This window comes from Myiozetetes cayanensis, unplaced genomic scaffold (assembly GCF_022539395.1).
Source record: "Myiozetetes cayanensis isolate MyiCay16 unplaced genomic scaffold, myiCay2020 scf2-11, whole genome shotgun sequence".
NCBI lineage: Eukaryota > Metazoa > Chordata > Aves > Passeriformes > Tyrannidae > Myiozetetes > Myiozetetes cayanensis.
The window spans coordinates 29,246,623-29,271,463 of record NW_026087411.1 but is presented as its reverse complement, the minus strand read 5'-3'; the positions used below and the strand labels follow the sequence as shown (position 1 = coordinate 29,271,463).

Below are 24,841 nucleotides of genomic sequence, written 5' to 3'. Positions count from 1 at the left end.
ATCAGGCTCTGCTGAGCTGCCAAAAACTTCCATCTTTCATGACCCTTCTGTGCAGGTCAGCCTTCCCTTCTCACCCTCAAGTCCTTGCGCCTTCCCTCTCCAAAGAGCACTTAGAATAGTTGCCTCAGGACACTGATATTCTTGGAATGTCTAACTTACAAGTAGGGGAGGTGTATGGCTTCTGTACCACATCCATAGTTACTGCAGAGAAGGGTGGAATATATTGTAATCTGCACTTCCAGATGAGCTCAAGCCTTCCCCTCGTTCTCACTGACTCTGTTTTTAGAGTATAAAGTATGGGAGAACAGCCTTGATCCTATGTTCAGAGAAGCTTCCTGCAAGCTAGATGTATTTTCCTTCCAGTTGTCCTTATTCGGGGGGGGGGAGGGAGCAGGAAGGACAGTACACACAGAGACGGTGTTGCAGCATTTGTTGTGCAATAGTCAAATGGGCATTTCAGGGTACTTCACTTATGGGCCCAAGTATGTTAAAAAGAGCCACTGAAAAATAACCTTTTCTGCTTTTCTCTCTCTTTTCAAGCCATTCTTCTGGCATCCAAAGAACTCATCCGAAGCAAGCGTTTGAGGCAACTCCTGGAGGTAGTTCTGGCCTTTGGGAATTACATGAACAAGGGCCAAAGGGGAAGTGCTTATGGCTTCAAAGTCTCCAGCTTGAACAAAATTGCAGACACCAAATCCAGCATAGACAGGTAAGGTAGAATGCTGTAAATGCATCTGTTGCTGTGCTGCTGCATCTCTTATCATAGTAATGAAAATAGAGTTTCATTTGGTTTTAGCTCTATAGACAACTGAAAATTATGTCTTATTTGGCCCTTAAGTAGAGCTTTTCTCTCTTAAAGAATCTGCAGCAATTAAGACTGGCTATTAACACAGCACTCAGATTCTGCTGTTTCTCTGGAAAATGCACTTCTGTTGTTGGATTGTGTTTCAGCAACGCTGTGCAAAGATGACAAAATGCAGTATTTCACAAATGACTGAAATAAGTCTGGGGAGAAGGAGGATTTCCATGGAATTTGCCCTTTATACCAAAGTTTTATGGCCATGCTTTTGCAAAAAAGAAAACAATAAACTCTGAACACAATTTTGTCTCCTGTGAAACATGGCATATGTTTCTGATGCAGGACTGTCATAAACAGTGTCTCTACCTACAACAGTAATGGAACCACAAGGCATAGCTCAGAGAGACTGGTCCTGGTTATATCTAGAGCAGATAAGGAAAACAGCTGGTTTAGGAAGGTGGAGCTTACTGTTTATGGAAAGGGACTGCAGGTCTTTTTAGTGCTACCCCATGTTTTTCCTCACATCCCCATCCTGGTTCTGGAAATCAATCCGCCTCTCACCAGGGAGAGAATATGAATTTTGGGCTCTAGCAGCACTACAGTTTTCCTTGGGAATCTCTTACACTGGTGCTTCCTTGACTTCTGAGACCCACTGAGACCGTAGTTGTGGTGAAATAACTTCAGGCTGTGACAGAATGAATAATGGCAGTGAAAAACCATAGGAAACTCATCCCTACATAATAGAGTAGTGTTCTGTTTTGACTACTACAATGTCCTTTCCGTATTCCAAGGCTAACACTTGTGTAGCTAGTGTTGAACTTTTTTTTTGGCCTTACTGTAGCTTGGCTTGATTTTTCCATATATTAAACATCCTGTGCAGATTCTGTTCTCTCACCAGTTCCCAGCTCCCAGGCTCCAGTCTGTGTGAAGCAGTGGCCATCTGATGTCTTCCCTGACATCAGTTAATCACATAGCACCCACCTCAAGTAGCTGTTATGGTGGGTGGTTCTCTCTACGTGCAAAATTCATCATTTACTTTACAAATTTTCTTGAATTTTCTCCTGCATCCCTGATACATCTCTATTCTACCTGCTCCTATTTGAGCTGCTACCTCTTTTGTGGTAGTGAGCCTGACCACTACTCATAAGCTAAGCTGTTTCATTACTGCAGGAGATTTCTTTGCCCCTTCTTCTCCCTCCTCTTAGTTAACTCTGAGATTTTTTTTCCCACATGGCCTCTGAGAACAGCTTGCTTCTCCTTTACAAGTTAATGTCACTTTAGTACTATTAGTTGTTTATTCTCTGAAGTATTGAGGACAGATATTATGCTGTGTTATGCAATTTTCTGTTACACCATCTACCAGTTGGATGGAAGCATGCTGGTGCTTCCAGGACAAATTAAGATACAATCTATTGCTTGAGATTTTAGGAAGGATGGTTATTAAAGGACTAATTTATTTTAGTCTGTTGTACTTTTCTTTCAGGAACAGACCTCCTAAATGCTAATATAATGTTTGTTTTGCTCAGTCAAGCGTATTTCCTACTTTTTCACTGATTTGTCACAATCCTCCCACCATCCTTTCCTTCTCATGACCATCATCCTTCTCATTTCTCCCTTCTTTTTTTTTCCCCCTTAGGAATATTACACTGTTGCACTACTTAATTATGATCTTTGAAAAGAATTATCCAGATATCCTAGATATTCAGTCTGAGTTGCAGCATCTTCCAGAAGCAGCAAAAGTCAAGTAAGTCCAGTGCTATTGCTTGTTCCCAGAGCTGGAGTTCCCAGTGATTTCTGTTAGCTTAATTATCATATTTTTTTCATTTCTGTCTTCTAAACTCAAGGCCAGCCTTACAGTTGAAATTTCTTCGTTGTAGATAACTAAATTGATAGCTTTACTTAGATATGCCTATATCTGCTTTGTTTCTGAATCACACATTGTAACTAGACTGGCTGTTGTTTGTAATTCACTCACTGTATTCTATAGTTGTTCATCTAAGTCATGCTATTTTTTCTGGGTAATTGCAGGTTTGTTTCCAAGGCAGAGTCAATTAGACACAGAGTCTACAGTAAGCCTTTATCGGGAACATTGTTCAAACTGTTGCACAAATCAGTCTCGCACAGAAATGTGGAAAGCATCATAGTTTCTGCAAAAAATTCAATGGTCTTTTTTTCCATTTCTGGAGGAATTTCTGAAAAATGAATACAGAAGCCATCCACCAAAATACTAGCATTTTTTTTCTTTCCAAAGCACTGTTCAAAAAATACCTTTGCATATTATTTACCCAGCTATGATTCGTTGTATAAGGAACTAGTCCAACTAATGAACGACAAGTGAAAAACAAACGTATTTTCACACTTAAAAATATTTTTTAAAGCTTAAGTAGTGTTTTTGAGATGCAAGCTATGACTCACCAAGTACTTGAAAGAGATGCCTGCTGACTCGCAAATAGGTATTAACTAGTTATCTTGAAATGGAAGTGTTTTTGTTTGCTTACAAGTTCTAGACAAAAGAGACTCCTGTTTGTATGTGATGAGCAGAAATTCAGTGTATTGCTTGTGTCTAGGGAAGGATTTATTAATGTTAACAGTACAGTTATAGTCTCAGTTACAGTGTAAGCTAGCCCAGATTACCATATGGTAGAAGTGCAGATGGAAAAAACAATGTTTGGACTGTGAGTGAGTCAAAAATCACATGTAAATGTACTGCTAATGGTATTTAATAGTTATATGGTTCAAGAATCATATGTAGTGATAATCTGAGACTCCAGTAATGTGTGTTCTAAAGCTGGGGTCCTTGGTTATGTGTCAGCTGACTGCTGCAAGCTGGCTGTGTGGTGTGTGCTCCTTGTTGAAGGGTCAGTCCCAGCTCGTAGGGCAGATGTTCTGAGGGCAACCTCTCTCTTCTACCCAGGAAAATCCCAGTCTTTATTTTGACCACAGGCAAGCAGGGTCTGCCTCGTCTCATACAAAAAGCAGCACAGAGCACTAGCAGACCCCCTTCCCCTCATTTCTAATCATCTGGCATGGCTGGTGCCAGAGGCCGGATACCAGACTTGGTGGGCCTGTTCTGCTGCACAGTTCCTGTATCCCTGTGTAACACTGCTCTTTTTGTTTTATCTGCTCTCTGTCTGTCTCCTGTGCAGCCTGGTAGAGCTGGAGAAGGAAGTCAACAACATAAAGACCGGATTGAAAGCTGTTGAAGCTGTAAGTATCTGAAGGTTTCCAAAGCGCCATACTTAAAATATCTCTCTCAGAATCAGGGGCACTATATATTTTATGATAAGAGAAAGTAGGCTTTCTTTTTTCATTCCTTTCCATTCCATTCCAGAATGCATTAACCAAGAAAAAATAAATAAAAGCTTCTCGTGTGGAGCTACTGCTGATGATTTTAGCAGAGTTAAACCTAATGAAAAGCTTGTTTGATCTCAGCCTGGAAAGTAAAAGGACACTTTGACAAATGACATGGACTGAAAGAAGAAATAAAATTCTTGCTCTTTCTTACTGGGGGATGGATGGCTGATGAGCAAGTGTTTCACATGACTCTTGGAATAATAGTAAACAGGTAGTAAGTACACTATTAGATGCAACCCTAACCTCTATTCTGAGCACTCCTTGGGAAGGCAAAGACAGAGACAAAGATGAAGCAGCTGAGCTGGCAAGCAGAGCAACAACGGTAGGGTTTTTTCATGCTATTACTGAAAGCCACTTGTTGGGAATTACACTGGGTGGTTTCTGTGCAAGGATTAGCTATCTACAAGGGACTAACACAGAACCCTCCTGTCCTTCTCATTCACTCTGAGACAGACAGTAATGAGTTTATTTTCCTTTCACATGACCTGAGTATGTTCTGTCTCTGTGTGTAGAGGAAGGGATCTTTGTCCTGTCAGTGGCCCCCAGGCTTTCTGGTTGTCCCAAGCAGTTCATCATGTAACTAGTCAGTGATCCTCCCATAAAAAAAAAAAAAACAAAAACAAAAACAAAAAAACACAACAACAACCAAAAACCAACAAACAAAACCCCAACAAAACAAAAAAACCCCACCCAACTTTCCCAACCTTATTTCTGGATTGTTGGGGTAGGGGAGAATGAAGCACTGAGAAGAAATACTGCTGCACATGTGGAGTACAGTGTTTTGGAATTAAGGGTACCTGTAAAGGCAAGGCTGACATGGATTTCATTACATGAACAGGGGCCCAGTTTTCGGCTGGGACAAACAATTCACCCCCTTGAAATATGAGTACCTAATTCTGTTTTGCTTTCTCTCATTAGATTATTTGTTCTTTTGACTTTACAGCCATTTTTTCTTCTCTTTCCCATATGTGGGTTCCATGGGCAACCTCTCCTTCCCATACAATCATCATCTTCCAGCCTCAGTCTTCTGCCTGCCACGGTATTTTTCATCTGGGGCTGCCAGCACCTCCCAGTCTGCTTGCTCAATTTGTGGTTTTCTGGCGTGTAAAAAGCAGCACTATAGCAACAAAAGAAGATCACTGTCAGGTGGAAGGGGGAGGAGGGGAAGGTGCGATTCTTGATTCCATTCCAGTATGTTCTCACCACAGCCTTGGCTCCAGTGACTGGTGTTTCTTCAAGACCCCTTAAGAATAGAAAGCTAAAAATAGTTTCCCAGTCAGATGTTCTTAAAGGTACTACTAACAATCTGCCTTCCTAGACTTGCAGCTACCTTCTTTGTAAAAATAAGACATACTCACTTTTGAGACATTCATGCAGCTGTTACCTTTGTGTAGGACGCTCCCAGAAGGACAGCTAAGTAGTGGAAGGGAATGCTGTCAGCATAGTCCTTCTCTCACACAGCAAGATCATAACCACTGCTCGAGAAACCACTGCCATGGTTGAATCATTTCATCCCTCTAGAGAACCAGCAGCCCAGCCCACCAGGGGCAGTTCTGGCCTCTGTTGTTGTCCTATTGTGATTACTAGAGACCATTTCTTAGAAGATACAGAGGGCTTCTGTTATTCTGTGGCATTGCTCTCTGGCTGATTACATAGTCATGCTGGTTTATTGTGTGGATTTTAGTTTTTTTGTACATTTTGGGAGAATTATTCTGCAGGGAAGAACTGAATGTGAAATTGAAGAGCAGACCTCCTAATCTTAATTTTACTTTGAAAAATATGCTCTCCAGTAACAGTTCCAAATACAGTAGCTTTCAACAGGGAGTAAAATGACACAACTGTTATACTCACCTGCTTGAGGAGGGGGGAGAGGGTAGAGCATCTTTCAGCTAAAATTAGCCTAAAAATTAGAATGGGAGGGAGTGGCTAAAAAATATTCATAATCCTTAGAAGCATGTGAAGTGAAGTTTCTTGTATTTGTAAGGTCCAATTCAAAGTGATTGTAACATAGAAACTGTTCACTGGAAAGTGTTGTACTGCACAGTGCTCCCAGGACCATCCCTTGTGATGTGGTAGGAAAACCAGTGGAGAAAAGGATAATATAAAGCAGGGGAATATAATGTAATATAAAGCAGGGGAAGTAGCACTTCTTTAAAGTGGACTTCCTCTGGCCACCTGCTCATTACTTTTCCTACCCCTTTTCTGCCTTGTGGTCTTTTCTTGTAGTGGTTACATTCTCTTTCCAACCAGAACATATATCATGTCTGATTTTAGATTGTTGATGGCCAAAGTAATTCTTGGCATTCCGCAGCACCATGTGGAGCAAATCTGAAGATGTTTCTCAGCATAGATGCTTATAAACCTACCCATTTGGCTCGGTGAGCTACTATTTTGATGACCAGTAATAGAGAGCACCCAACATGCATGCAAGCTGGAGTTGCAGCCAGCACAAAAATATTTTTTTCCAAAGGGAACAGAGGGTCAGACCGTAACTTGACCTGCTGTTTCATGCTGCTTTCCCTACAGAGAAAGTAATGCTTTATCGTTCCCAGTGATTATTCAGCTGAGAATAAAGATGAGGCCCAGATTATGATTTCATTGTCCCCATGGGACTGTCAACAGCACAGAAGCCAAGCACAGGCATGGGAGACTGCCAGTCTCACTATAACTTAGTCGGTTTGAGGACTCTGTAGCTCTCTCCATGCTTTAAGCATGGTGAATCGAGTAAGGGAAGAGATAGCTATGGGTAATCTTGGCTTAAAACTAAAAAACTGGAGCCAGAAAGAATCTTACAATGTCTTTTCTTTCTGTAGGTAGCAGACAAATAGAACTTAGTTTCCTATGGTTTTACGTCTTTTTTCTTTTACTGTAACTCTTCATATTGCAATAGCCTCGGTTTACAACTCTGTGAATTTTATGACATTCAAGCTAATGCTTATTGGTTAGCAGGGTGCTAGTAAATGTTGCACATGACGTCTGTCTTCTTGTCCTTCAGTGGGAGAACCAATTTTTGCTGCTTATCTAGTGCTTTTCAGATAAATAAAGGGGAGATCTAGAGCCCGTTTCCCCAAGTATACAGCATATTGGATCACCATGGGAAGAGAGGATGGAGGAAAGCTCACTATTAAAAATTCTAAGTTTACTTGCTATACAGAGTTGTTTGTGGTTTGTTATTTGGGGTTCGAAAAAAAATGCAGCTCTTCATGTACTTGAATTATAAAGGTGCTTTAAAAACTCAACATTTCTTGGGAGTGCTTGTTATTTAAGAAATAACTGTAACTAAGACCTTCCTTCATCCCACCTTGGCCTCCCCTCTCATGCGTAATAGGCGAAGCCTTTGACTTAATGAGAAAGTGGTTTCTGAGTTACACCTCTGGATGAATGTTGATTTCTGAGTTACACCTCTGAGTGAATGTGTGTGGAGAGGGAGCAGAGCATGCTCTGCTGCTTTGCAGTGAGTGAAATAGACGGGTTTCCTTGCTCACTTTAATGCTTGCCCATCTATATCTCTTGCTTCTCTTTCAGGAACTGGATTATCAGAAGAGACGCATGCGGGAATCAGGGGACAGGTTTGTTCCCGTCATGAGTGATTTCATCACTGTGGCCAGTTTCAGCTTCTCAGAGTTAGAAGATCTTCTCAATGAGGCTAGAGACAAGGTAAGATACCTTTTGAAGTGTTCAGATTTTCACTGACTCAGTCAAAAGCCTGAATCAAAATGGAAACAGCAATTTCAGATGCTGGGACTGTAGTGAAAACTTAGTAGACACTGAAAATAGTTTAGGCTGAAGTTTCTTACTTTTCCTAATATGGTCTATATCCAGTTAGAATATATTTTAGGATTAAAAGAATGTTTAATGCTTTAACCCACTTCTTGCTAATCTTCCTTAACACTATTCCTGTATGGCACAGAACTGTGATGGTGGTATCCATAACAGAATACCACACCTTGCCATGGTGTTGAAGGGAATGCCTTTTAAGCCATCACTGAAAAAGGAGTCCTTTGTTGGATAGTGATAATGACCTCATATTTTTTTACCTTCTACTTCTGACTCCATCCCACACTGCTTATTCAGCTGGGGACATTTGTTCTTCGTTTCTTTCCTTTAAAAACACACCTCTGGGTAGTTTGGTGTCCTGATTTCAGCTGGAAGAGAGTTAAGTTTTTTCTTTGTATCTGGTGCAGTGCTGTAGGTGATTATACCTGATCTTTTCCACTTACATGTTTCTGTTAATGGATGCATTTCAGTACAAGGATAGAAATCCCAAACATGCATGGTTAGTTTGACGTTCTTGGATCCGTCTTACACAGCCACCATCATGTGTGCGTCTGTTAGTCTTCAGATGGTGCTGTGATCATTTTGTACTTTTACTGTCTGCATCTCCATTACCAGAACTGTACAGCCAAGGAGGTGCTTGTTCTTTGTTGATGGCTGGAGTCTGGCACTAATTCCTCTGTCTTTCAGCTGAGTGAGGAAGAATTTATATGAAAAGATCATAGGCATATGAAAATGTTTAGAGAAGAGCAAGTTCTAAAGTAAATGATATATAATGGCAAATCTGCCCATGTTGGCTGGCGTGTTAGAAGTGCTTGGCTTTATAAAGCAAATGTGTTATTTCTTTTGGATTGAATTGTTTCCACTCTGCTGTCAGTCCTTGTAGCATTAAGGGACCTGTTGCATTAATAATGAAAGCTGTGCCGTTGGATCAGTGGGCCTTAGATTTTGACAATATAGGCTGAGGATCTGAAGAGTAAGACTCCTCACTCATGTACCTCTGCAGTAACGTCATTCTGTGATTCAAAAGCATTTCCTTGCTGTGGAGATCAAGTTGGTAATAGCGACTGGCAGCTGCAAACACCGGGAGCTACTGACCGTCAGCAAGGGCTGCCCTGGCAAATGCCAGTGGGGCAGCAGGTATTGTAGCAGTTGAAAGGCAAAGCTGGGCAGTCTCACACTAATGTGGTAAAGAATTTTTGGAGAGCGTGATGTGACTAATTTTTTCATAGAACTGTAGAATGGATTGTGTTGAAAGGGACCTTAAAGATTATCTAGTTCCAACCCCCCAACACGAGCCATGGGCACAGACATCTTCTGCTAGACTGGATTGCTCAGAGCCACATCCAGCCTGGCCTTGAACACTTCCATTTTTCATGATTGTCATGTTGCTTGAGAAGATTCAAACTACTTCCAGTGTAATAATGTTCACACCATAGTGGCTTTATAATCAAAAAATATATTTTACATTCCATGGCCCCACTAAATTTATTGAGAAAAACTCAGTTTCCTGTGGTTTGGGGGCTTCTGTATTATGACTGGGTAAATTTTTCAATTTCATTGTAATTAGGCACACATTTCTGGAAGGATTTTCACTATGTCAGTGACTTAGATTGCACACTTTTTGTTTGGTGTTATAGACGGTGGTGTTCTTTTTTGGCACACTAGGACAAAAGCCCAATGGAGATTCTTTACAGGTTCAGTTGGGGGTTAAAAACCAGCAAGTGGTACATGTCTTGCACAGCAATGCAACTTTTCCTGATCAGGCACTTGCAGGAAAAATGCCATTCTTTTGCTTTAAAAATAACCAGAGAAACTCCCTACAGACCCACCAATATGTCTGGAAGTTGTTGCACGCTTTTTTAGACAGAGCCAATGTAAAGCACTCGACATAAAGAGATGTTTTATTTTAATGACTATAACATGCTTAGGAAACGTTACTCTACCTTCTCCTCACACACCCTTACTATGTTTGAACACATGCCATTCCAGCTTTTGCTCAACCTATGCTTTGGTTCTTCCACTGGCAAAAAGCTGCTTTTGGACTCCTATAAGGGAACTGTCTGTCCTTACCAATGTTGAGCTATTTCTCATGTTTGCTTCATATTCTTTTGGCCCTCTCTTCTTCCTCTTTTTTCTTAAAAAAAAAAAAAAAAAAAAGGGGAAAAAAGAAAGCTGGAAATTTTCAACAAACCAGATGTGCTTTGCAAAGCCTATAACATCCTCCAACCTCAATGGGCTCTCTGTGCTTGTTGAATCACAAGCTTTTTTATTACCATGGAAACCTACTAGCCAATTAAAGGAAGAAAGGGACCAAGACATCTGATTATCCTATTCTTTTTTGATTTCTCAAAGCAAAGCAAATTGAGGAAGAAAAAGCAGTGGGACAGGGAGGACTTTGAAAAATATCCAAATGAGCCTAGGAAGAACTGGTCTGAGTCACAGATTTATTATTAATAATGAAGCCCTAGTTTTAACAGCTGGAATTGGATATCCTTCTAAATATAGATGTGGCTAATTGATTACCCTGAGTTAATCAGAGCCATGTTTCCTCAGCTGGGATTTAAAACAATATAAGTTATCTTTTCAAACCTAGGAAGTTTTTTATTTTTTTTATTTTAACTTCTTCAGTATTAGCAGAAGTAATTTTTTCAGTTATGGAAACAATCCATTACCAAGGTGTGGTGCTGACCTTCTTGGCAGATGATATTTTTCACAATCCTATGCCGTACTTTTTCTGGCCTTTTTGCTTAAACAGAACCATTCATGGTCAGTGGCCATGGAGAGGAAGTGATATTTTAAATTTAAAGGGCCAGGTTGTCAGATGCAGGCATCCCTGTTTGCAGGGGAAGCCTTGTAACTGTACGTATCTTCATGCAGTAAACAGATGGCTTGGTTAAGAACTGATTGAAAACTTAGACCAACTCTTTAAACAGGCTCCCCAGCACAGCTGGTTCTTGTTCTTTTTGTGTTTTTCTCACTTTCAATACTCCTTTATAAGGGAGTATATGCATTAGATCAAGGGATAATGTTTTCTGCCATTTCCCATAAACTGTGAGGTGGGGGCAGTAGAAAGTGAAACTTTGCCCTTGAATCCTTCATCAGTTTTTATGTGTTTGAACATACAAAAAATTGACTTTTTTACATAAGAAAGATGGGGTTGAATATTATTTGTGAAAATTTTTTCTCTGTTTTCTGTGGGGAAGCAATGAAAATCCCCACGCAGAGGCACAGTAACCGTCCATGGTATGAATTTTAATTTCCTACTTGAAAAAGGTGACATTTGCCCTATGTGAAGCTTTACTATCTACTTAAATATTGACAGTATGAACTTAGATCACTAGACTGTTTCATAGCTGTTCTACTTTGTGCTTAGTTTATAACAAACCTGTTTTTAAAACATTTTGGATCATCTTAGGAGAACAAAGTCTGCTTAGTCAGATATTGCCATTCCTGTGCTGAATGTCAAACTTAAGCCTCTCTATAGAGGCACAGCAGAGGCCACTACTGGGGCAAGGCTGATGAGGTGGGGAGGAAAAGTGTCCATTCCCAATCTTTCTGATGACAGTTCCTCTCAAACAAGCGTTCATCATGACGAAGAAAGGCATTCAGAATCTGCACATACATTTAAGAAGTTTAGCAGCTATAGTAACTGTTTTGAAGAACAGCAAGGCAGTGATAACAAAAATCCATTTAAGAAAATAGCAGAACGCAATGAAGCGCAGAGAAATGCTGTAGTCCGGGTGCCAATTACAGGCTATGCACTTCAGCTGTGCATTTTGGGGATTGGTATTTTCTGTCAGCCACTGGGGGTGATGAGTAAGGAATGGGTCAGGACAGAGACTGAGGAAGTCAAGATGAGGTGTGTTACAGAAGGCACTGCAGCCTGCAGTCAGAAACAGCCATTTGGTAAATAAATCACATAACTGTTGTACAGTAACTTAGAACTTCAGATGCTGCAGTGCAGGTCAGCAGCTAACACATGAGAAATGTTTAGAGCACCTGTATCTCAATTTTGGGGCTGCCAGAGTCCTGCTGAACTTCTGGGAGAATCCTTGGAGATCATTTAGGCACAAGCAGAACTGGGCCCAGCCCTGCCTGAAATTGGCAGGGTTCTTTCCATTAACTGATTTGAATCTTTCCCATAAAGAGAACAGACATTTATTTGAACTGCCTCAGTACAGAAATGGTGTCTTCATAACAACAGACTCAAGATCACTTCTCTGTGAAAGACAGTTCGTGTTGCATGGCTACATGGTATAATTCATTCATGCATTGGCTCCTTCTGCAACAGCAGACAGCACAGACAGAAGGAAATTTTTATCATGGCTGTTTTTCCTTCTCCTCATAGAGCCCAATTCCTGCCGTTTCCAGAGCTCTTCTGCCACTGTTTAACATTTCGTTGGCAAGCACAGCAGAGTTTGTATGTGCTGCTGTCCCGCTTTCCCTCTCCTTGCTAAAATGGCTTTTTAAAATAAACAACTGTCTAAACGATTTGCTTTGGCAAGAGGATAAATTCAGTGGAAAGTTTGGCAGAGGAAGCAGAGCTGGCACTGAGCTCGTGGACCTGTTATATCATGGAGCTTGGGGGCCCTTATGGTGTGGAAATGAACTTTTTAATGAAAAAAAAGATATACCATCCTGTTTTACAGTGGAAAACCTGCTGAAACACAGTTTTCCATCTTGCTTTTGTCCATCTCATCTGTCCCCAAATGACTTTGGGAGTAAGCAAGTTTCAGTCCTTGTTCCACAATATTACAGCACATCAAAAAATTCCGGGAAGGGTTTTCAACACATGAAGACTTAGCTGCAAATTTCACACTTGTACATGACAGCAGGTACTGTTTGGCAGAGAATCTGCCCATGGAGCAGTTAGGCGATTTGTACAGGGTGACACAAATCCTCTGACAGAGAGCAGAAGAGAGAGCTGGTGTCCAGAGCACCTTGGTCTGTGCCACACTGCCTCTTAGACCCTGAGGGCAGGCACTGTGGTTTAAGCCACTGTGGGTAGGCAGGAGCCTGGACTTCATAACAGCATCTCCATCTCCAGCAGCTTGTTGCCCCTCATCCCAGCACTAGTGCTTTGAAAAACCATATGTGGTGGTTGCAGAACCAGACTTACAGAGAAATAAGAAGTAAAGAAGCCAGAGGAGTCTGTTGTATTTTAAACAGTGAAAAGACATCTTGTCTCTCTTGGTGCAGTGCCCTACAGATACGAACAACTGATTTTTTGCCATTTCCTATATCAGATTAGTGGGGCAATGCTTTCTGCTCTGTAATGAATGGAGAAAGGAAAGCTCAGAAAGGAAGCATGAGTTTCCAAGCCACATCATGGGCAGAGCTGGCAGCAGAGGCTGGATCTCCTGACTTGCCTTTCTCTGCTCAGTCAGCTTTTTCTCCAGAGGGGGTAGAGAAAGAAGGAAAATGTTTACTTCAGTGAACTGCAGATATTTCTTTTGTAGTTATTTTAGCACATGTAGCTCACAGATTTTTAGGGTTTTTTGTCTTTCACTGCTTTACAGTAAGTGATTGTGACCTACTAAGCCCTATGTTACAGGGCACTAAAGACAGGCTGTTCTCAGACTCCTCGCTGCTGCTTAGAGACCGCAACACCTTATACTCATGAGTGTCTCTGGAAGGCTCCCAGGCAGCTCGGTCTTTCCAGCACAGCAACACTGTTCCTTCTCTGAGTGGCAATGGGGAGGCAGTGGCAGAAGCCCCTCTTGCCAGTGTGACAAGAACTAGCTGGTGCTAGTAGTTGGGTGACAGGCCACGTGCAGAACATTCACAGACAACACCACCCTCTAATGGAGACTTTCACATGCGTAGGATCAAAGAGCCCCAAGGCAAGGGCCCCGCCTTTTTGAGCTCCAGATTCCTTAAGAGACTAGGAAACCCCAGTGACATTCACGGAGTCAAACCAGCTCAGTTTCTGTGTGCCCCTTCACTCACCTTTGCTAAGCACAGGAGGAACACAGAGGATGGACACAATGCATTGCATGGGGCAAAAGCTGTCTCCTGTGGCTGCCCATGGACTTCAGGCTTCATGGGAGTTGGACAGGCCTTCCTTCTAGCTAGCAGCTCTAGTCGCTGCTCTTAATTTGTGCCTTATTTCCAATTTTCACAGGAGTTAACAACAAATTATGTGGGAAGAGATTTCAGGTAGCACATCCCTGTGAGTAATGAGCTTCAGGTGTGTTCTGTGAGCTTCTGTGTGTTCGAGCAGTAGGGGCAATGCCTGTGCTGAAGTCTTTCTCTGGCACTCTTCTGCTTCCCTGGCTGATTGTCACACTGGACCAAGCAAGACAAAAAAGTAGAGCACGTGGAGATGCTTTATCTCCCTCTCTGGTATTTACAGCCTGTATTCTCTCTGACGAAGAGCTGGTACTGTTTCAGGGTGGGTTACTGTGAGGCTGCTGCACTTTCCTGTATTCAAACAGCCTGTGTGTACGTAATATATAGATAAAATTACAGAGAGAGGTGGGGAGAGGGTGTAGGTGTGCATACTTGTGTGTGTGCCTTCAGAGGTTTCAGAGAGAGGGAGTTAAACAGAGAAGTAATCTGTTGCTGTTTCCATGTAGAGTTTTCTTCAACTTCTGCCATGTTTGGTAGCTCAAGGCAACTTGCATTTCTTCCAACACTTTTTTTTCCAGATACTTTGGGTTTCTTTGTTTATTTCTGGCTGAGAACACAGCCTTTTTAAAGAAAAAAAGAAGCTGTTGCTTCAAACTGCTTTGTGGGCCTGGCAGGGAAAGCAGAAAAGGAGAGATGCTGAATCTCTCAGGCTGTGCCAGAAGGAAGCTTGCTTTCCTTGGAGATTTCTTCCCCCTGCAGTTGAATGGGAGACATTGTTTATGCTTTATCTGGTACAGGGCCAGAGAGGTTTATAAGACCTGCTTCCAAACTCATTTTGTGCTTGGTATTGGAGCGTGAACGGTTCTTACTGTCTTTCATTTTGCGAGAGCACCCCCATAAGGAAAGGGAAACTAGGCTGTGTTAGTATGACCTTGAGAGAGTTTGACGGCAGACTATAGCCTGGGAGAGTCTGGGTTTGTTTTGGTAAACGTTGAGGTCTGCAAGGATGCTCTGCTGCTCAGTGGTGGCATGCCAAAGTGCAAGGTAGGACAGCCGTGCATCAGGGCACAAATACCATCAGGAATGCATTTCTGGTGCCGCCCGTTGCAATACGGAGGTGTGTGAGTGAAGGCAGCTGGACAGTGTTATATCTTTTGGATGTGTGTCCTTATGAAGCACTTAGTGGACGTGTGTGTACACGCTGTTGACAGACTGTATGTGCATGGATTTGAGTGCATTTCAGTGAGTAACAAGGCATGCTTCTAAGTGTGAGTGTGCAAAGAAGAGAGTACAGCTACTGCAGGACTGATGCCCAAGAACCAGGGGTTGCTGTGAATTTATCCCAATCAGGACTGCCCTGTGACTGAAGTCCTGCCAGTTGGCTGCCTCCAAATGCATCCTGCAGCCTCAACATTTGCCTTTTAAAATAAAAACCACTTGTGATGTATTCACTGTCTTTTAAGTCTGCCCGGGAGCCCTGGCTGCTTTCCTTGCCCCTCTCTCATGCCTTGTCTGTCTATAGTCTCCTCTCTCCCGGGTAACACCCTGACTCTGAGGTCTCCAGAGAGATGGATGACATGGCAAAAGGTTTCTGAGAGGACAGACTGTAACTTTATTGCAAAAAAACCCTTTAACTCAAAACACTTTAAAAGTGGATTTGAAGGAAGGTGGAAGGGGAAAGTATGGACTAAAACTACTTGTTTACCCACTTAGCTCACTGTCTTCCATGCCGTGGCTGTCCCACAGCTGCAGCTGAGGTGTGGCCAGACAGCTGTCCTCTGGTTTTACTCTATTACCCTCAAGCAATAAACATGGGGTTTTTTTGTATAAGTGGATAGTTAGTGCTCTCCAGCACCATTGCCCCATGACTCCCAAAGGATATCCAGAAGAGTAGATTCTTCAGGGATAGAGGCACCTGCCTTAAGGAGAAGCACTTCTGTTGCTGGGGGTAGTTTCTGCTCTCACCACATGAATGTTCAGAGGGTACTGAATTGCATGTGTGGTTACTCATAAGCTATCCTTGCTGTCTTCACCAGACTGCCTGCCTAATTCTTGCTCTTTTGTTTTCTGCCCCCTTGACAGTATGCCAAGGCACTGAAGCATTTTGGAGAGAGCGAGGGCAAGATGCAGCCAGATGAATTTTTTGGCATCTTCGACACTTTCTTACAGTCATTTGCAGAGGCCAAGCAAGATCTGGAGAATATGAGGAAGAAAAAGGAAGAGGAGGAGCGCAGGGCACGCATGGAGGCCATGGTGAGGATCTGGGCATAGGAATGTGTTTCCTTCCATCACCTTTTCATGTCTTGAGGGAAAGGTTGAGAGAGCCAATTACAATGCTCATGCTCCATCACTGTCACTATTTTATGTTCGTCTCCCTACTACCTCTCTTTGGCATAGTTCTCTTTTCAAATGATTACATTTTTCCTGCTGTCTCTCTTGTCAACTCTCAAGGACATACTGTTTGGCTCCTAAATTACCCTCTTTTGTATTCAGATACCAAATCTAGCCCAGGTAGTTCTGCCTTTGCACTTTGCAGGATGGTGTTGCCCCTGCCCCATGCCAGAGTATTCTGCTTTTGGGCTGAAAGTGAAGCCAGATTTCCCTTACTCCTGCCAAACTGGTCAGCTTCCAGTCAGACTCCATCATCATCTGCTGTGTGCCTGTCATCTGACAGTATACAGTGACACAGCAAATGTCCTGGCACCTGCTGCAGCCCACACTGGCAGTAGTTCTCTCTGGCAGCCTCAATGCCTTGATTACTGGGGCTGCATCCAGCTTTGATGTGGCAAGGGAGCTTTTGCGCATCATGGATTTTGCTGCTGAGGGACAGACGTGTGTGTCCCCAGGGGTTCATGTGAACCAGCCTGCCCCTCTAACCTCAGCCTCTGGGATGCCTGAGAAGCTCAGCAGTCCCCTGCCTCCTTCCCCCCCACCAGCCCTGTAACCATGGCTGCCACCATGGCCCCAGGCCTCGCTGTGGGGAGTTGCTGATTTAAATGTTTCCTGTGGCAAAAGCACCAGTTTGTGCCTTTTAGAAGAGGAGGGAGGTAAAACACCAGGATACCAGCAGCCTTACTGTTACACACAAGGATAAAATTCCAGGACTTAGGCTCAAGTTTCCTCTCAGTCAGCCTGGAAATTGCAGAAGCCCACTGCTAAAGAACTAGGGTGGTTTCATAAGCTAATACACCATGAGAGAGGCTGCAGTTTGCTTATGGAAGGAGTTTTCCTGCAACGTGGAGCTGGTGTGCAGAGCAAGCAATCTGCTTCCTGACAGTCACGACCAGCCCTTGGCATTTCTACTGATTTTGAAGCTGAGCAGTGCAGAAGGGATAGCTGAGCTCTTTGGAGCTACCCTCGGGAGACCAAGGGCATCACATTGACAGGTGGACCTATCCAATGATTTGTAAAATCAGCAGTTCTGTTTCATTGCTCTTTGTGTTTATAATCAGTTTCTCTTTCCAGAGTCGAGGCAATGTGTCTTCATCTTCCCAGCAGTGCAACACGCTGCCTCCATCCAAACATGAGCTGTTTGGTGCATAGGGTTTCTATTAATAATGTGGTATCTCAGACAATTTTCACTCTCTGGTATATTTAGCTTGTAGCTTTCTAGGATTTTTCCTTTCTTCTTTTCCTCCATTTGCAGGACTTCAGCCTTTCTGCATGTCAATATAGCTAGCTATGCCCCAAGTGCAAAGTTGTTTGTGATTCTGCTAGTGACTATGTTTTGTACAGACACATCCCAACTCATTTCAGACTCACTAGGTTAGGTGCAGTCAGCATGGTAGGTGCTGCCACACTAAGGTCTCTGCAAGCCAGGTCCCAGAAGCTGGGTAATTACCTGTGCCAGCATCACCTGTAGATGGTCTTTTGGCACAGCTACTTTACTGACACTATTGTACTGTAAAATTAGTGCAAATCATCATCAGCATAGATAGATTCCATGTGTCCTCTTTGCAGCAGGGTGATGGTGCTTTGTGAGGCAGACATACAGTGCTACTCATTCCTCATCTCTCCTACCTTCTGCTTGCCTTCTGCAAAAGAGAACTCCAACATTGTCTCCTGTTGCTCTTGGCACCAGGTGATGGCCTTACACACAAGCTCCTGCTTTCTTTTTTCTCTGATCTGTGCTGATACATTTTAGCTGCTTCTTGGTAGTGTATCTAGCGATCTGGCATCTTGACTAGCTAATCCTAAAGCTCTGTGTCTTTCTCCACAGCTAAAAGAACAGAGGGAAAAAGAGAGGCGACAAAAGAAAGCTAAAGCTGGAAGCATCTCTGAAGAGGGTGGGGAGTTTGATGACCTGGTATCAGCATTAAGGTCGGGTGAAGTCTTTGACAAAGACTTATCCAAGCTCAAGCGTAACCGCAAGCGTTCGGGCAACCAAGGCTTAGAGACAAGCCGGGAGCGGGTGGTGACAAAGCTAAATTATTAACTACAAGAGGAAGAAAAATAATCAACCAAAAGAAGGTGATGAAAAAGTGCAAAACAAGGAAGATGAATGTGTGTGATGGCGCCTGGCTGACAGCTGCCCCCAAAGGATTTCTTTGGACTGTGGCTAGAGTCGTTACCTTTCCATGATCAGCTTTCCTCTCATCCCTCTTCTGTGCTCCTAATTTGAACCATTATAAAAGTGCCTCTTTGGAGCCAGCAGCGCCTGTGACTGGGCCATGCAGAGCTGACAGATTTGCTTCTAGGAGTTTGTTGTGTCATCAAAGGCCTCATGGTGATGACAGAAAGTACTTGGGCCTTGCAGAGGGCCTAACAGATGGAACAAGATAATTTTCTGTGTGCCAAAGTAAAAAATAGTCATGATCTCCAACTTGCTGATAACAAGGAAGACTAATTTCAGAACAGCTCTGTAAACACCTGTCACTTCTTCAGGATATAGACTGGCCTTCAGGGGTTTGTTGAGATGTGGTTCTTAAAGTTCCCAATTCCCTTCTAGAATTGGATTTTATAAGCCATTGATTAGCACCTGAAAAGTTCTTTTGAGCTCATGTCCTGTATAGTATTTTTGTGTGGCCTACACTGTCCAAAGTGATGCTTAGAAGGAAGTCTTCAGATTCTGGAACAAATTGAAATTCAAGAATCAGGATCAACATAGCATAATTTGTGGAAGTGTTTTGGATTCTGCTTTTCTAGAAGGAATTTTCTGGAATTTCTTGGTGGTTGAGTCTTGAAGCTATGAAATGCATCTCCTCAGAAAGAAGCTCTGGCTTTTCTTTAGAAAACTAAGCCACTGTCAGGCTGGGATTACAAGTAGATGACTGTGGAGCCTGTCGTCATTGCTGGAGGCTGAGAGTGAATCAGTGGAAAATTTCTTACCTGTTTGTGCAAGATTTCTTAGTGTATCCCAACGGAAATCGGGAGCTCCTTTGTATCATCCGTAGTCTCATGCAAAAGCAAACAGGGTCACTGCCTGCAAGAAATGAGATTTCTTTTCCACTTGATGCTAGCTGTGATTGCTGTTGGCATGAACTGGTCTTTCTGTCTAACAGGCTGACCTTCACTGTACGTGCCCCACTCCTACCGAGGGGAATCACTTAACTCAGTAAGATATGAGTGGTGTCAAAGTTGAACCTGGGAGCCCATGGACTTTTTCGTTTTGAAGAGATCACTTGGAATGAACCAAAGGATAGGCCCATAATTAAAGCTGAAAGTTTTTTCAGGGGGACCCAGAATTGTGTAAGCCAAGCAGGCTTTAGAGATGGGTTAGTTCATGAGGAAAAAAATAAATTTGTACGTAAGCTTCATGTATGAAGCACACAGCAGAAAAGCAAAGAACCGAAGAAGAGGCCTGAATTCTGTGTGTTTTCATGGCTCTAAGAAAGGGATTGGACTGTGTGGGCTATCATGGGCGCTTTTTTGTACTTCTTTTTACTTTTTTGTTTTTCATCTTGTCTTCTTTTTTTATTATCTTCCCTGGAGAAGGAAAAGAGGAAAAGAAAGAATGGTGATGGACTTTTCCTCCTAGATAGGAAGAAAGAGAGATCATTTCAGAAGAGAGACCCACCATCTACAAACTATGCATCATTAGTCAACAGCACAAAATGTCAAGGAATCCCAGGGAAGTGGAAAAAAGCTCTATTTGTCACTTTAATAATTTGGTTTGATTTTTCTCTGAATGTCACTTAACCTCAGGCTCTGCCCTGAGTCTGCGGAACAGAACTTCCTCTGCAATGCACGCTGCCTGATCAGTATTATACACTACGATATTGGAGAAGCAAACTGTGTTGGTTTTTTGAACACTTTGAAAGCTAAATAATTATGTAAACTATGGAAAGAAGCAAAAAATTCAGAATTGTTAAACTCTAATGTTTCATTGTTTACTGAATTTTGAGTCTCCCACCCCAGAACTTCCCTATTTACGACATTCCAGACTGCCGCGCCTCTGTATAATACTCATCGTAAAGAGCTGGTATCTTACAAGAGCTGGATGCATTCTCCTCCCTTACTATCCCACTCCCCTTCTGGGATTAGCTATTAACAGCAATGCCTATTGCAGTGGACACAAGCACCTTGTAGAAGAAAGACTGTATTTCATAAAGGTTTTTGAAAGTTTAAGAAAAACTCTCACTTTTTTTAAGCATTTTTATTTTAAATTACAAAGTGGATTTTTAGAAATGTCTCTTGTAAATTATATTAACAAGCTCCTTGCTGCTCCCTGAGGTAGACATGCTATATATCCCAGCCCCTTTGTTTGTCTTGTTTTAAAGCACGCCATGTAACCTATGCCATATAAGCCATATGAGAGGTGGTAATATGTGCCAAATTGGTATACAGTTGAGTTTAGATTTGGATAATCCTGAATTCCAAAGATTATGCTTTTAGGGATTAGAACGTTGTAGGGTTTTTTTTCCCCCCCTCTTTGTTCTCCCTGGGTTTAGGACTCACCCAGAAATTCAGGTGTGGTGCCAAGGTCAGCCCTGGTGCAAGACGATGTGACTCATAGCTCTGTGCAAGTGCAGCTGCTTGCTTGCTCCCCAGGTACTTGTTTGATAAGGCAGACTGTCAGCCTGGCAGTGCTGTCAGAGAAGAAACACCTCAGGGCAAACACTTTGAATATAAATACAGCATTTCCCCCGCCCTGTATTTGTCGAACCAGGCTTGTGCTGTGCTTTTTGAAACTGAAGTCACTTTGCCAGGCCACAGATGTAGCAAAAGCAGAGAGAGTGATATGCCCCTCTGTCCCTTTGTGTACAGTTCAACCCTGATCTAAAGAGATCCTTGTATGATGGTACGCGGCAGCGCTCCAGCGACACTTAGAGTCCAAGAAAGCTGCTATAGTTTTGCCACCTCTTTGACTCATACATAAATAATGAAAGATTGTGCAATTCCTGTAAATCAGCCATGGTATACTTACAGGGATGGACAGAAAGCTCGAAGTCATGCCCCTGATTCATCAGCAAAACTCCAGCACTCCAGTGCCCCAGACTCCTGTTTTGAATCTGTGGTGGTGGCTGAAAGCTTTGTTCAGTGTGGTGGACAGTCCCCCTGGCTCTTGACTCCGTGGTGAAAGTTCATAAATAAGGTTTTGGAAAAGCTCAGTTTCACACTGAGGCAAGCACTGATTTCGTAGAAGTGGTGACAAGCAGAGAGGCCCATTAATTACTGTATGAGATGAGGCTGCCTATGCAGAAGATAAGGAAAAATTTGGCTCTGCTGTAGGGCCTTGTGTCAGATTCTTGCTGAAGCCAAGTTTATCTTGGTTCTCATCTCTTGGGTCCTGTGAGTACATCTGATATTCTGTTCTTCAGCAGTTGTGGTAGAGCTGCTGAGTGCTGAAGGATAAAGGAAGATCTTACTCTGAGCAGGTATAGCAAGCAGTCCAAGGTCTAACATCACACTGAGAGCTGGTGAACAGCTAGGGTCTGCTGTTGTCCTTGCACCTGTGCCTAGCACCAGCATGTCTAAGAAAAGTCACTTTGGTTTTAGAAGTAAGTAGAGGAGGAGGAGGAGGAGATGTGAGAAAGATGGGGAAAATCAAGGGCTTGTTCTGCTTCCTTCAGAAATGTAATGGTTGCTAGCTTTATGGTGAAGTTCCTCACACCTAGAAGAGGAGGTACTTTTTAACTATCCAGACTCTGTCCCTAGAGGTCCAGTGCTCACTCACTTACCTCTGTGTCTCTGCATTGTGGCTAAGTAGGTTGCATTAGGATGATTCCAGAAAAGACTGAAGAAGACTCCCCCCACCCCATTTGCTTTGATCTGAGTCACTCTACTCAGTCGATGGTAAGTCTCTAGAAATGCTTACAAGGTAAAGTGACTTCAGGGCAGCAAGGCCTTTCCAGGCTCTGCAGCACAGCTATTGTCCGGGAACTAGTTCCCTATGAAAGGAGAAGTAGGACTAGTGTTCAGGGCTGAGAGACTTCCTCACTACGGAAACTACCTGGATATCCTTCAGAAAAATTTTTTGGAATATGTTCAAAATGTCTGAGGAAGGGAAAGGAATCACGAGGGATCCTGGTGGGAGACCATGGGGCAAGTGTTTCCATAATGATCAGCCCCACTGGCTGAATCTTTCCTCTTCTTTAGGAAAGCTCACACTCTGAGCTGGGTTGCATGGGAGAAGCTTGTATCAGGAGTTTCCATGAGGGGAAAAGAGATCTGTTGTACAGTAGATGATGTACATGATATATGCAGTTTCGTTTCTGGGTTGGTTGTTTTGGGGTTTGTTTGTTTGTTTGTTTGGGGGTTAAATGATTTTTTTAAAAAAAGGTTTTAGGAATCTCTAAGGGGAACCTGTAAATCTGACACCTCTATTTATTTTGCCTTATTTTAGTTTGCTATGTTTATATGTATACACTGCATTACAGCAAGGACTATTGAGACCGTGCCAGGGCATTACACCAGCTAGTGACAGCTGACTGGGCTGCTGCACCGCTGAGGCTGAGCTCAGCAAGGGGATGCATGTGAGCAGCCTTGGAGTGGGAAGGGAGGGAAGATAAAAAAACTTCTCTTTTGCTTTTGTCATAGTGACTTTGCCCCTGGTGATCCTGGTTCTGGGAAAGCACGTATTTTAAAGCATGTGGTGAGCTGATGGAGGTTGGGTAATTTAGAACACTTTCTACAAAAGCTGTTTATTTTTAATCATGAATCACGGTGAGAAGATTGAGAAGAGTTAAGGTGCACAGTTTCTCACTCCAACTTCACCGTTCCATGCAAATTCTGTCCATAATGCCAGAGAGGATTGGATAGATGGCCAAAAGTGATTAGTGCCCTGTAACTTCTCACCAGAGTTAGCACACTTGTGAAACAAATTGGGATAGTTTTCCTTCCTCAGAGCTAATATTCCTTCCTGTTTTCATGGCCAAAGAATAAGGATTTCCTCTACTTCCCCTTTTTCCTCCTCCACTCCACCTTCCCAGATTATCCAGGGTAAAAAAAAAAAAGTCTTTCTGCAGGTTGGTTTTCATGGAGTCTCCAGCAATCTCCAGGTGTTTGGCCATTGCTCCTTGGCTTCTGCACTTGACATAGATTTGTGGTTGCCTGCAGGTAGTCTCCATTGGCCACCCTAGTTTCTGTTATAAAGGTAGAAGGGACAACCTGGGTAACACAATTTGGCCAACTGAAAAAAAAATTTTATATATATATATATATATATAAAAAATGTATAAAAGAGCTATCTACTACTCTAAGTAGTAGTTTGGATGAGCAGTATTCCCTGAAGTTGGCCAGATTTTGCTCACTGTGCCTGCTGAGAAGGATGCCATGACTCTAGCATAATGTTTTGGCACCTCATTTCATGAAAGAGTCTGGATGCTTCTAAACCATTTTTCTGTTATGGGGGTAGTGTAGAATAGATCCATTGTAACCAGTTCAAGATGCTCTGGTTTTACACCAGCATAATTCAAAGTAGGATCTGGATTAAAACTTTCCTTTAGACAGTTTTGTCTATTTACAAGATGTTCTCCACAGCTCATGAAAGGCTTGGTCCTTTCAGCTTCCACCTCTAGGAGCTCTAACCCAAGTGATTTAGAAAAGCCTCTGTGACAAGCTGTTTAAAATTCTTCAAAGTTTTTAGAATTGTAAGGGATTGTTCGGTACCTGAGTTGCTCTGTGCTCAACACCTCCCTTCCAAACCATCCCCACCTTCAGTTGTTCCGCTCCCCTGCAAGCCTGCTCAGCTTGAAACTCGCAGGTGTCTTTGGAAGGTGCCCCTGCCCACCCAGCTAGAAAGTACAGTGCTGCTTACTGAAGTGGGAGGTTGTGTGCTGCTGTAATGCCTTGGCATATCCTCATTCTTAGTCAGTTTAAGACTATAAGTGAATTAAATGTACAAATCCTGTAGTGTCCTTTTTATCTGTATCTTTTTATAAGAATATACTGTAATACTAAAAAAAAACAAAAGCAAAAAAATTAAAGATATATTGCCCCCACTGTGTCTCCGTAAATTTCTTTGTGGTTTCCTTTTCTGTGTATTTTGCTGGAAAGTCTTAAAGGTGAGTTGCAGTCTGAGTGCACTTTTTTGTTTAAGTGTGGGTCTTTCTCTTTGGTCAAGAGCGTGCTGTTCTTTAGGTGACACAGTCACTGAAGAGCTGGTGAGAAAAAAGTAACATAGTGAAACACAAGCACATCTTCCCCACAACATGCAATGATGAAGAGCTGATGATGAAGCCACCGGGTTACCAAACCCAAGGGCCCTCTTAAACAGACTGTGAATAAAGCTCTGTCTCACTCCTCTTTCAGAACAACATAGGAGTTCACTTAAAAAGGAAAAAGAAGATGGTTCTGCTCTGTAAGGGTTCATAATCTGTGTCTGGACATAAGTGGTCCAAATGAGGAAGGGAGTGCAGGGCGGCACTGCTGGCCCTAAGCTCCCTTATGAAACTGAGC

At 42.7% G+C, this 24,841-nt stretch overlaps 1 protein-coding gene across 3 annotated transcripts in view; it reads left to right on the top strand.

Moving 5' to 3' along the window:
- DAAM2 (dishevelled associated activator of morphogenesis 2) overlaps positions 1-24,384 on the top strand; it is a 201,005-nt gene extending 176,621 nt beyond the window's left edge. For all 3 annotated transcript variants that reach the window (XM_050314848.1, XM_050314849.1, XM_050314847.1), the window contains 6 exons: positions 541-709; positions 2,436-2,543; positions 3,946-4,006; positions 7,679-7,810; positions 16,085-16,255; positions 18,222-24,384. In XM_050314848.1, the coding sequence (XP_050170805.1) occupies positions 541-709; positions 2,436-2,543; positions 3,946-4,006; positions 7,679-7,810; positions 16,085-16,255; positions 18,222-18,437 (857 nt within the window). In that variant the 3' untranslated portion in view covers positions 18,438-24,384. The remainder of the gene's footprint in view (positions 1-540; positions 710-2,435; positions 2,544-3,945; positions 4,007-7,678; positions 7,811-16,084; positions 16,256-18,221) is intronic.
- The last annotated feature ends 457 nt before the right edge of the window (positions 24,385-24,841 follow it).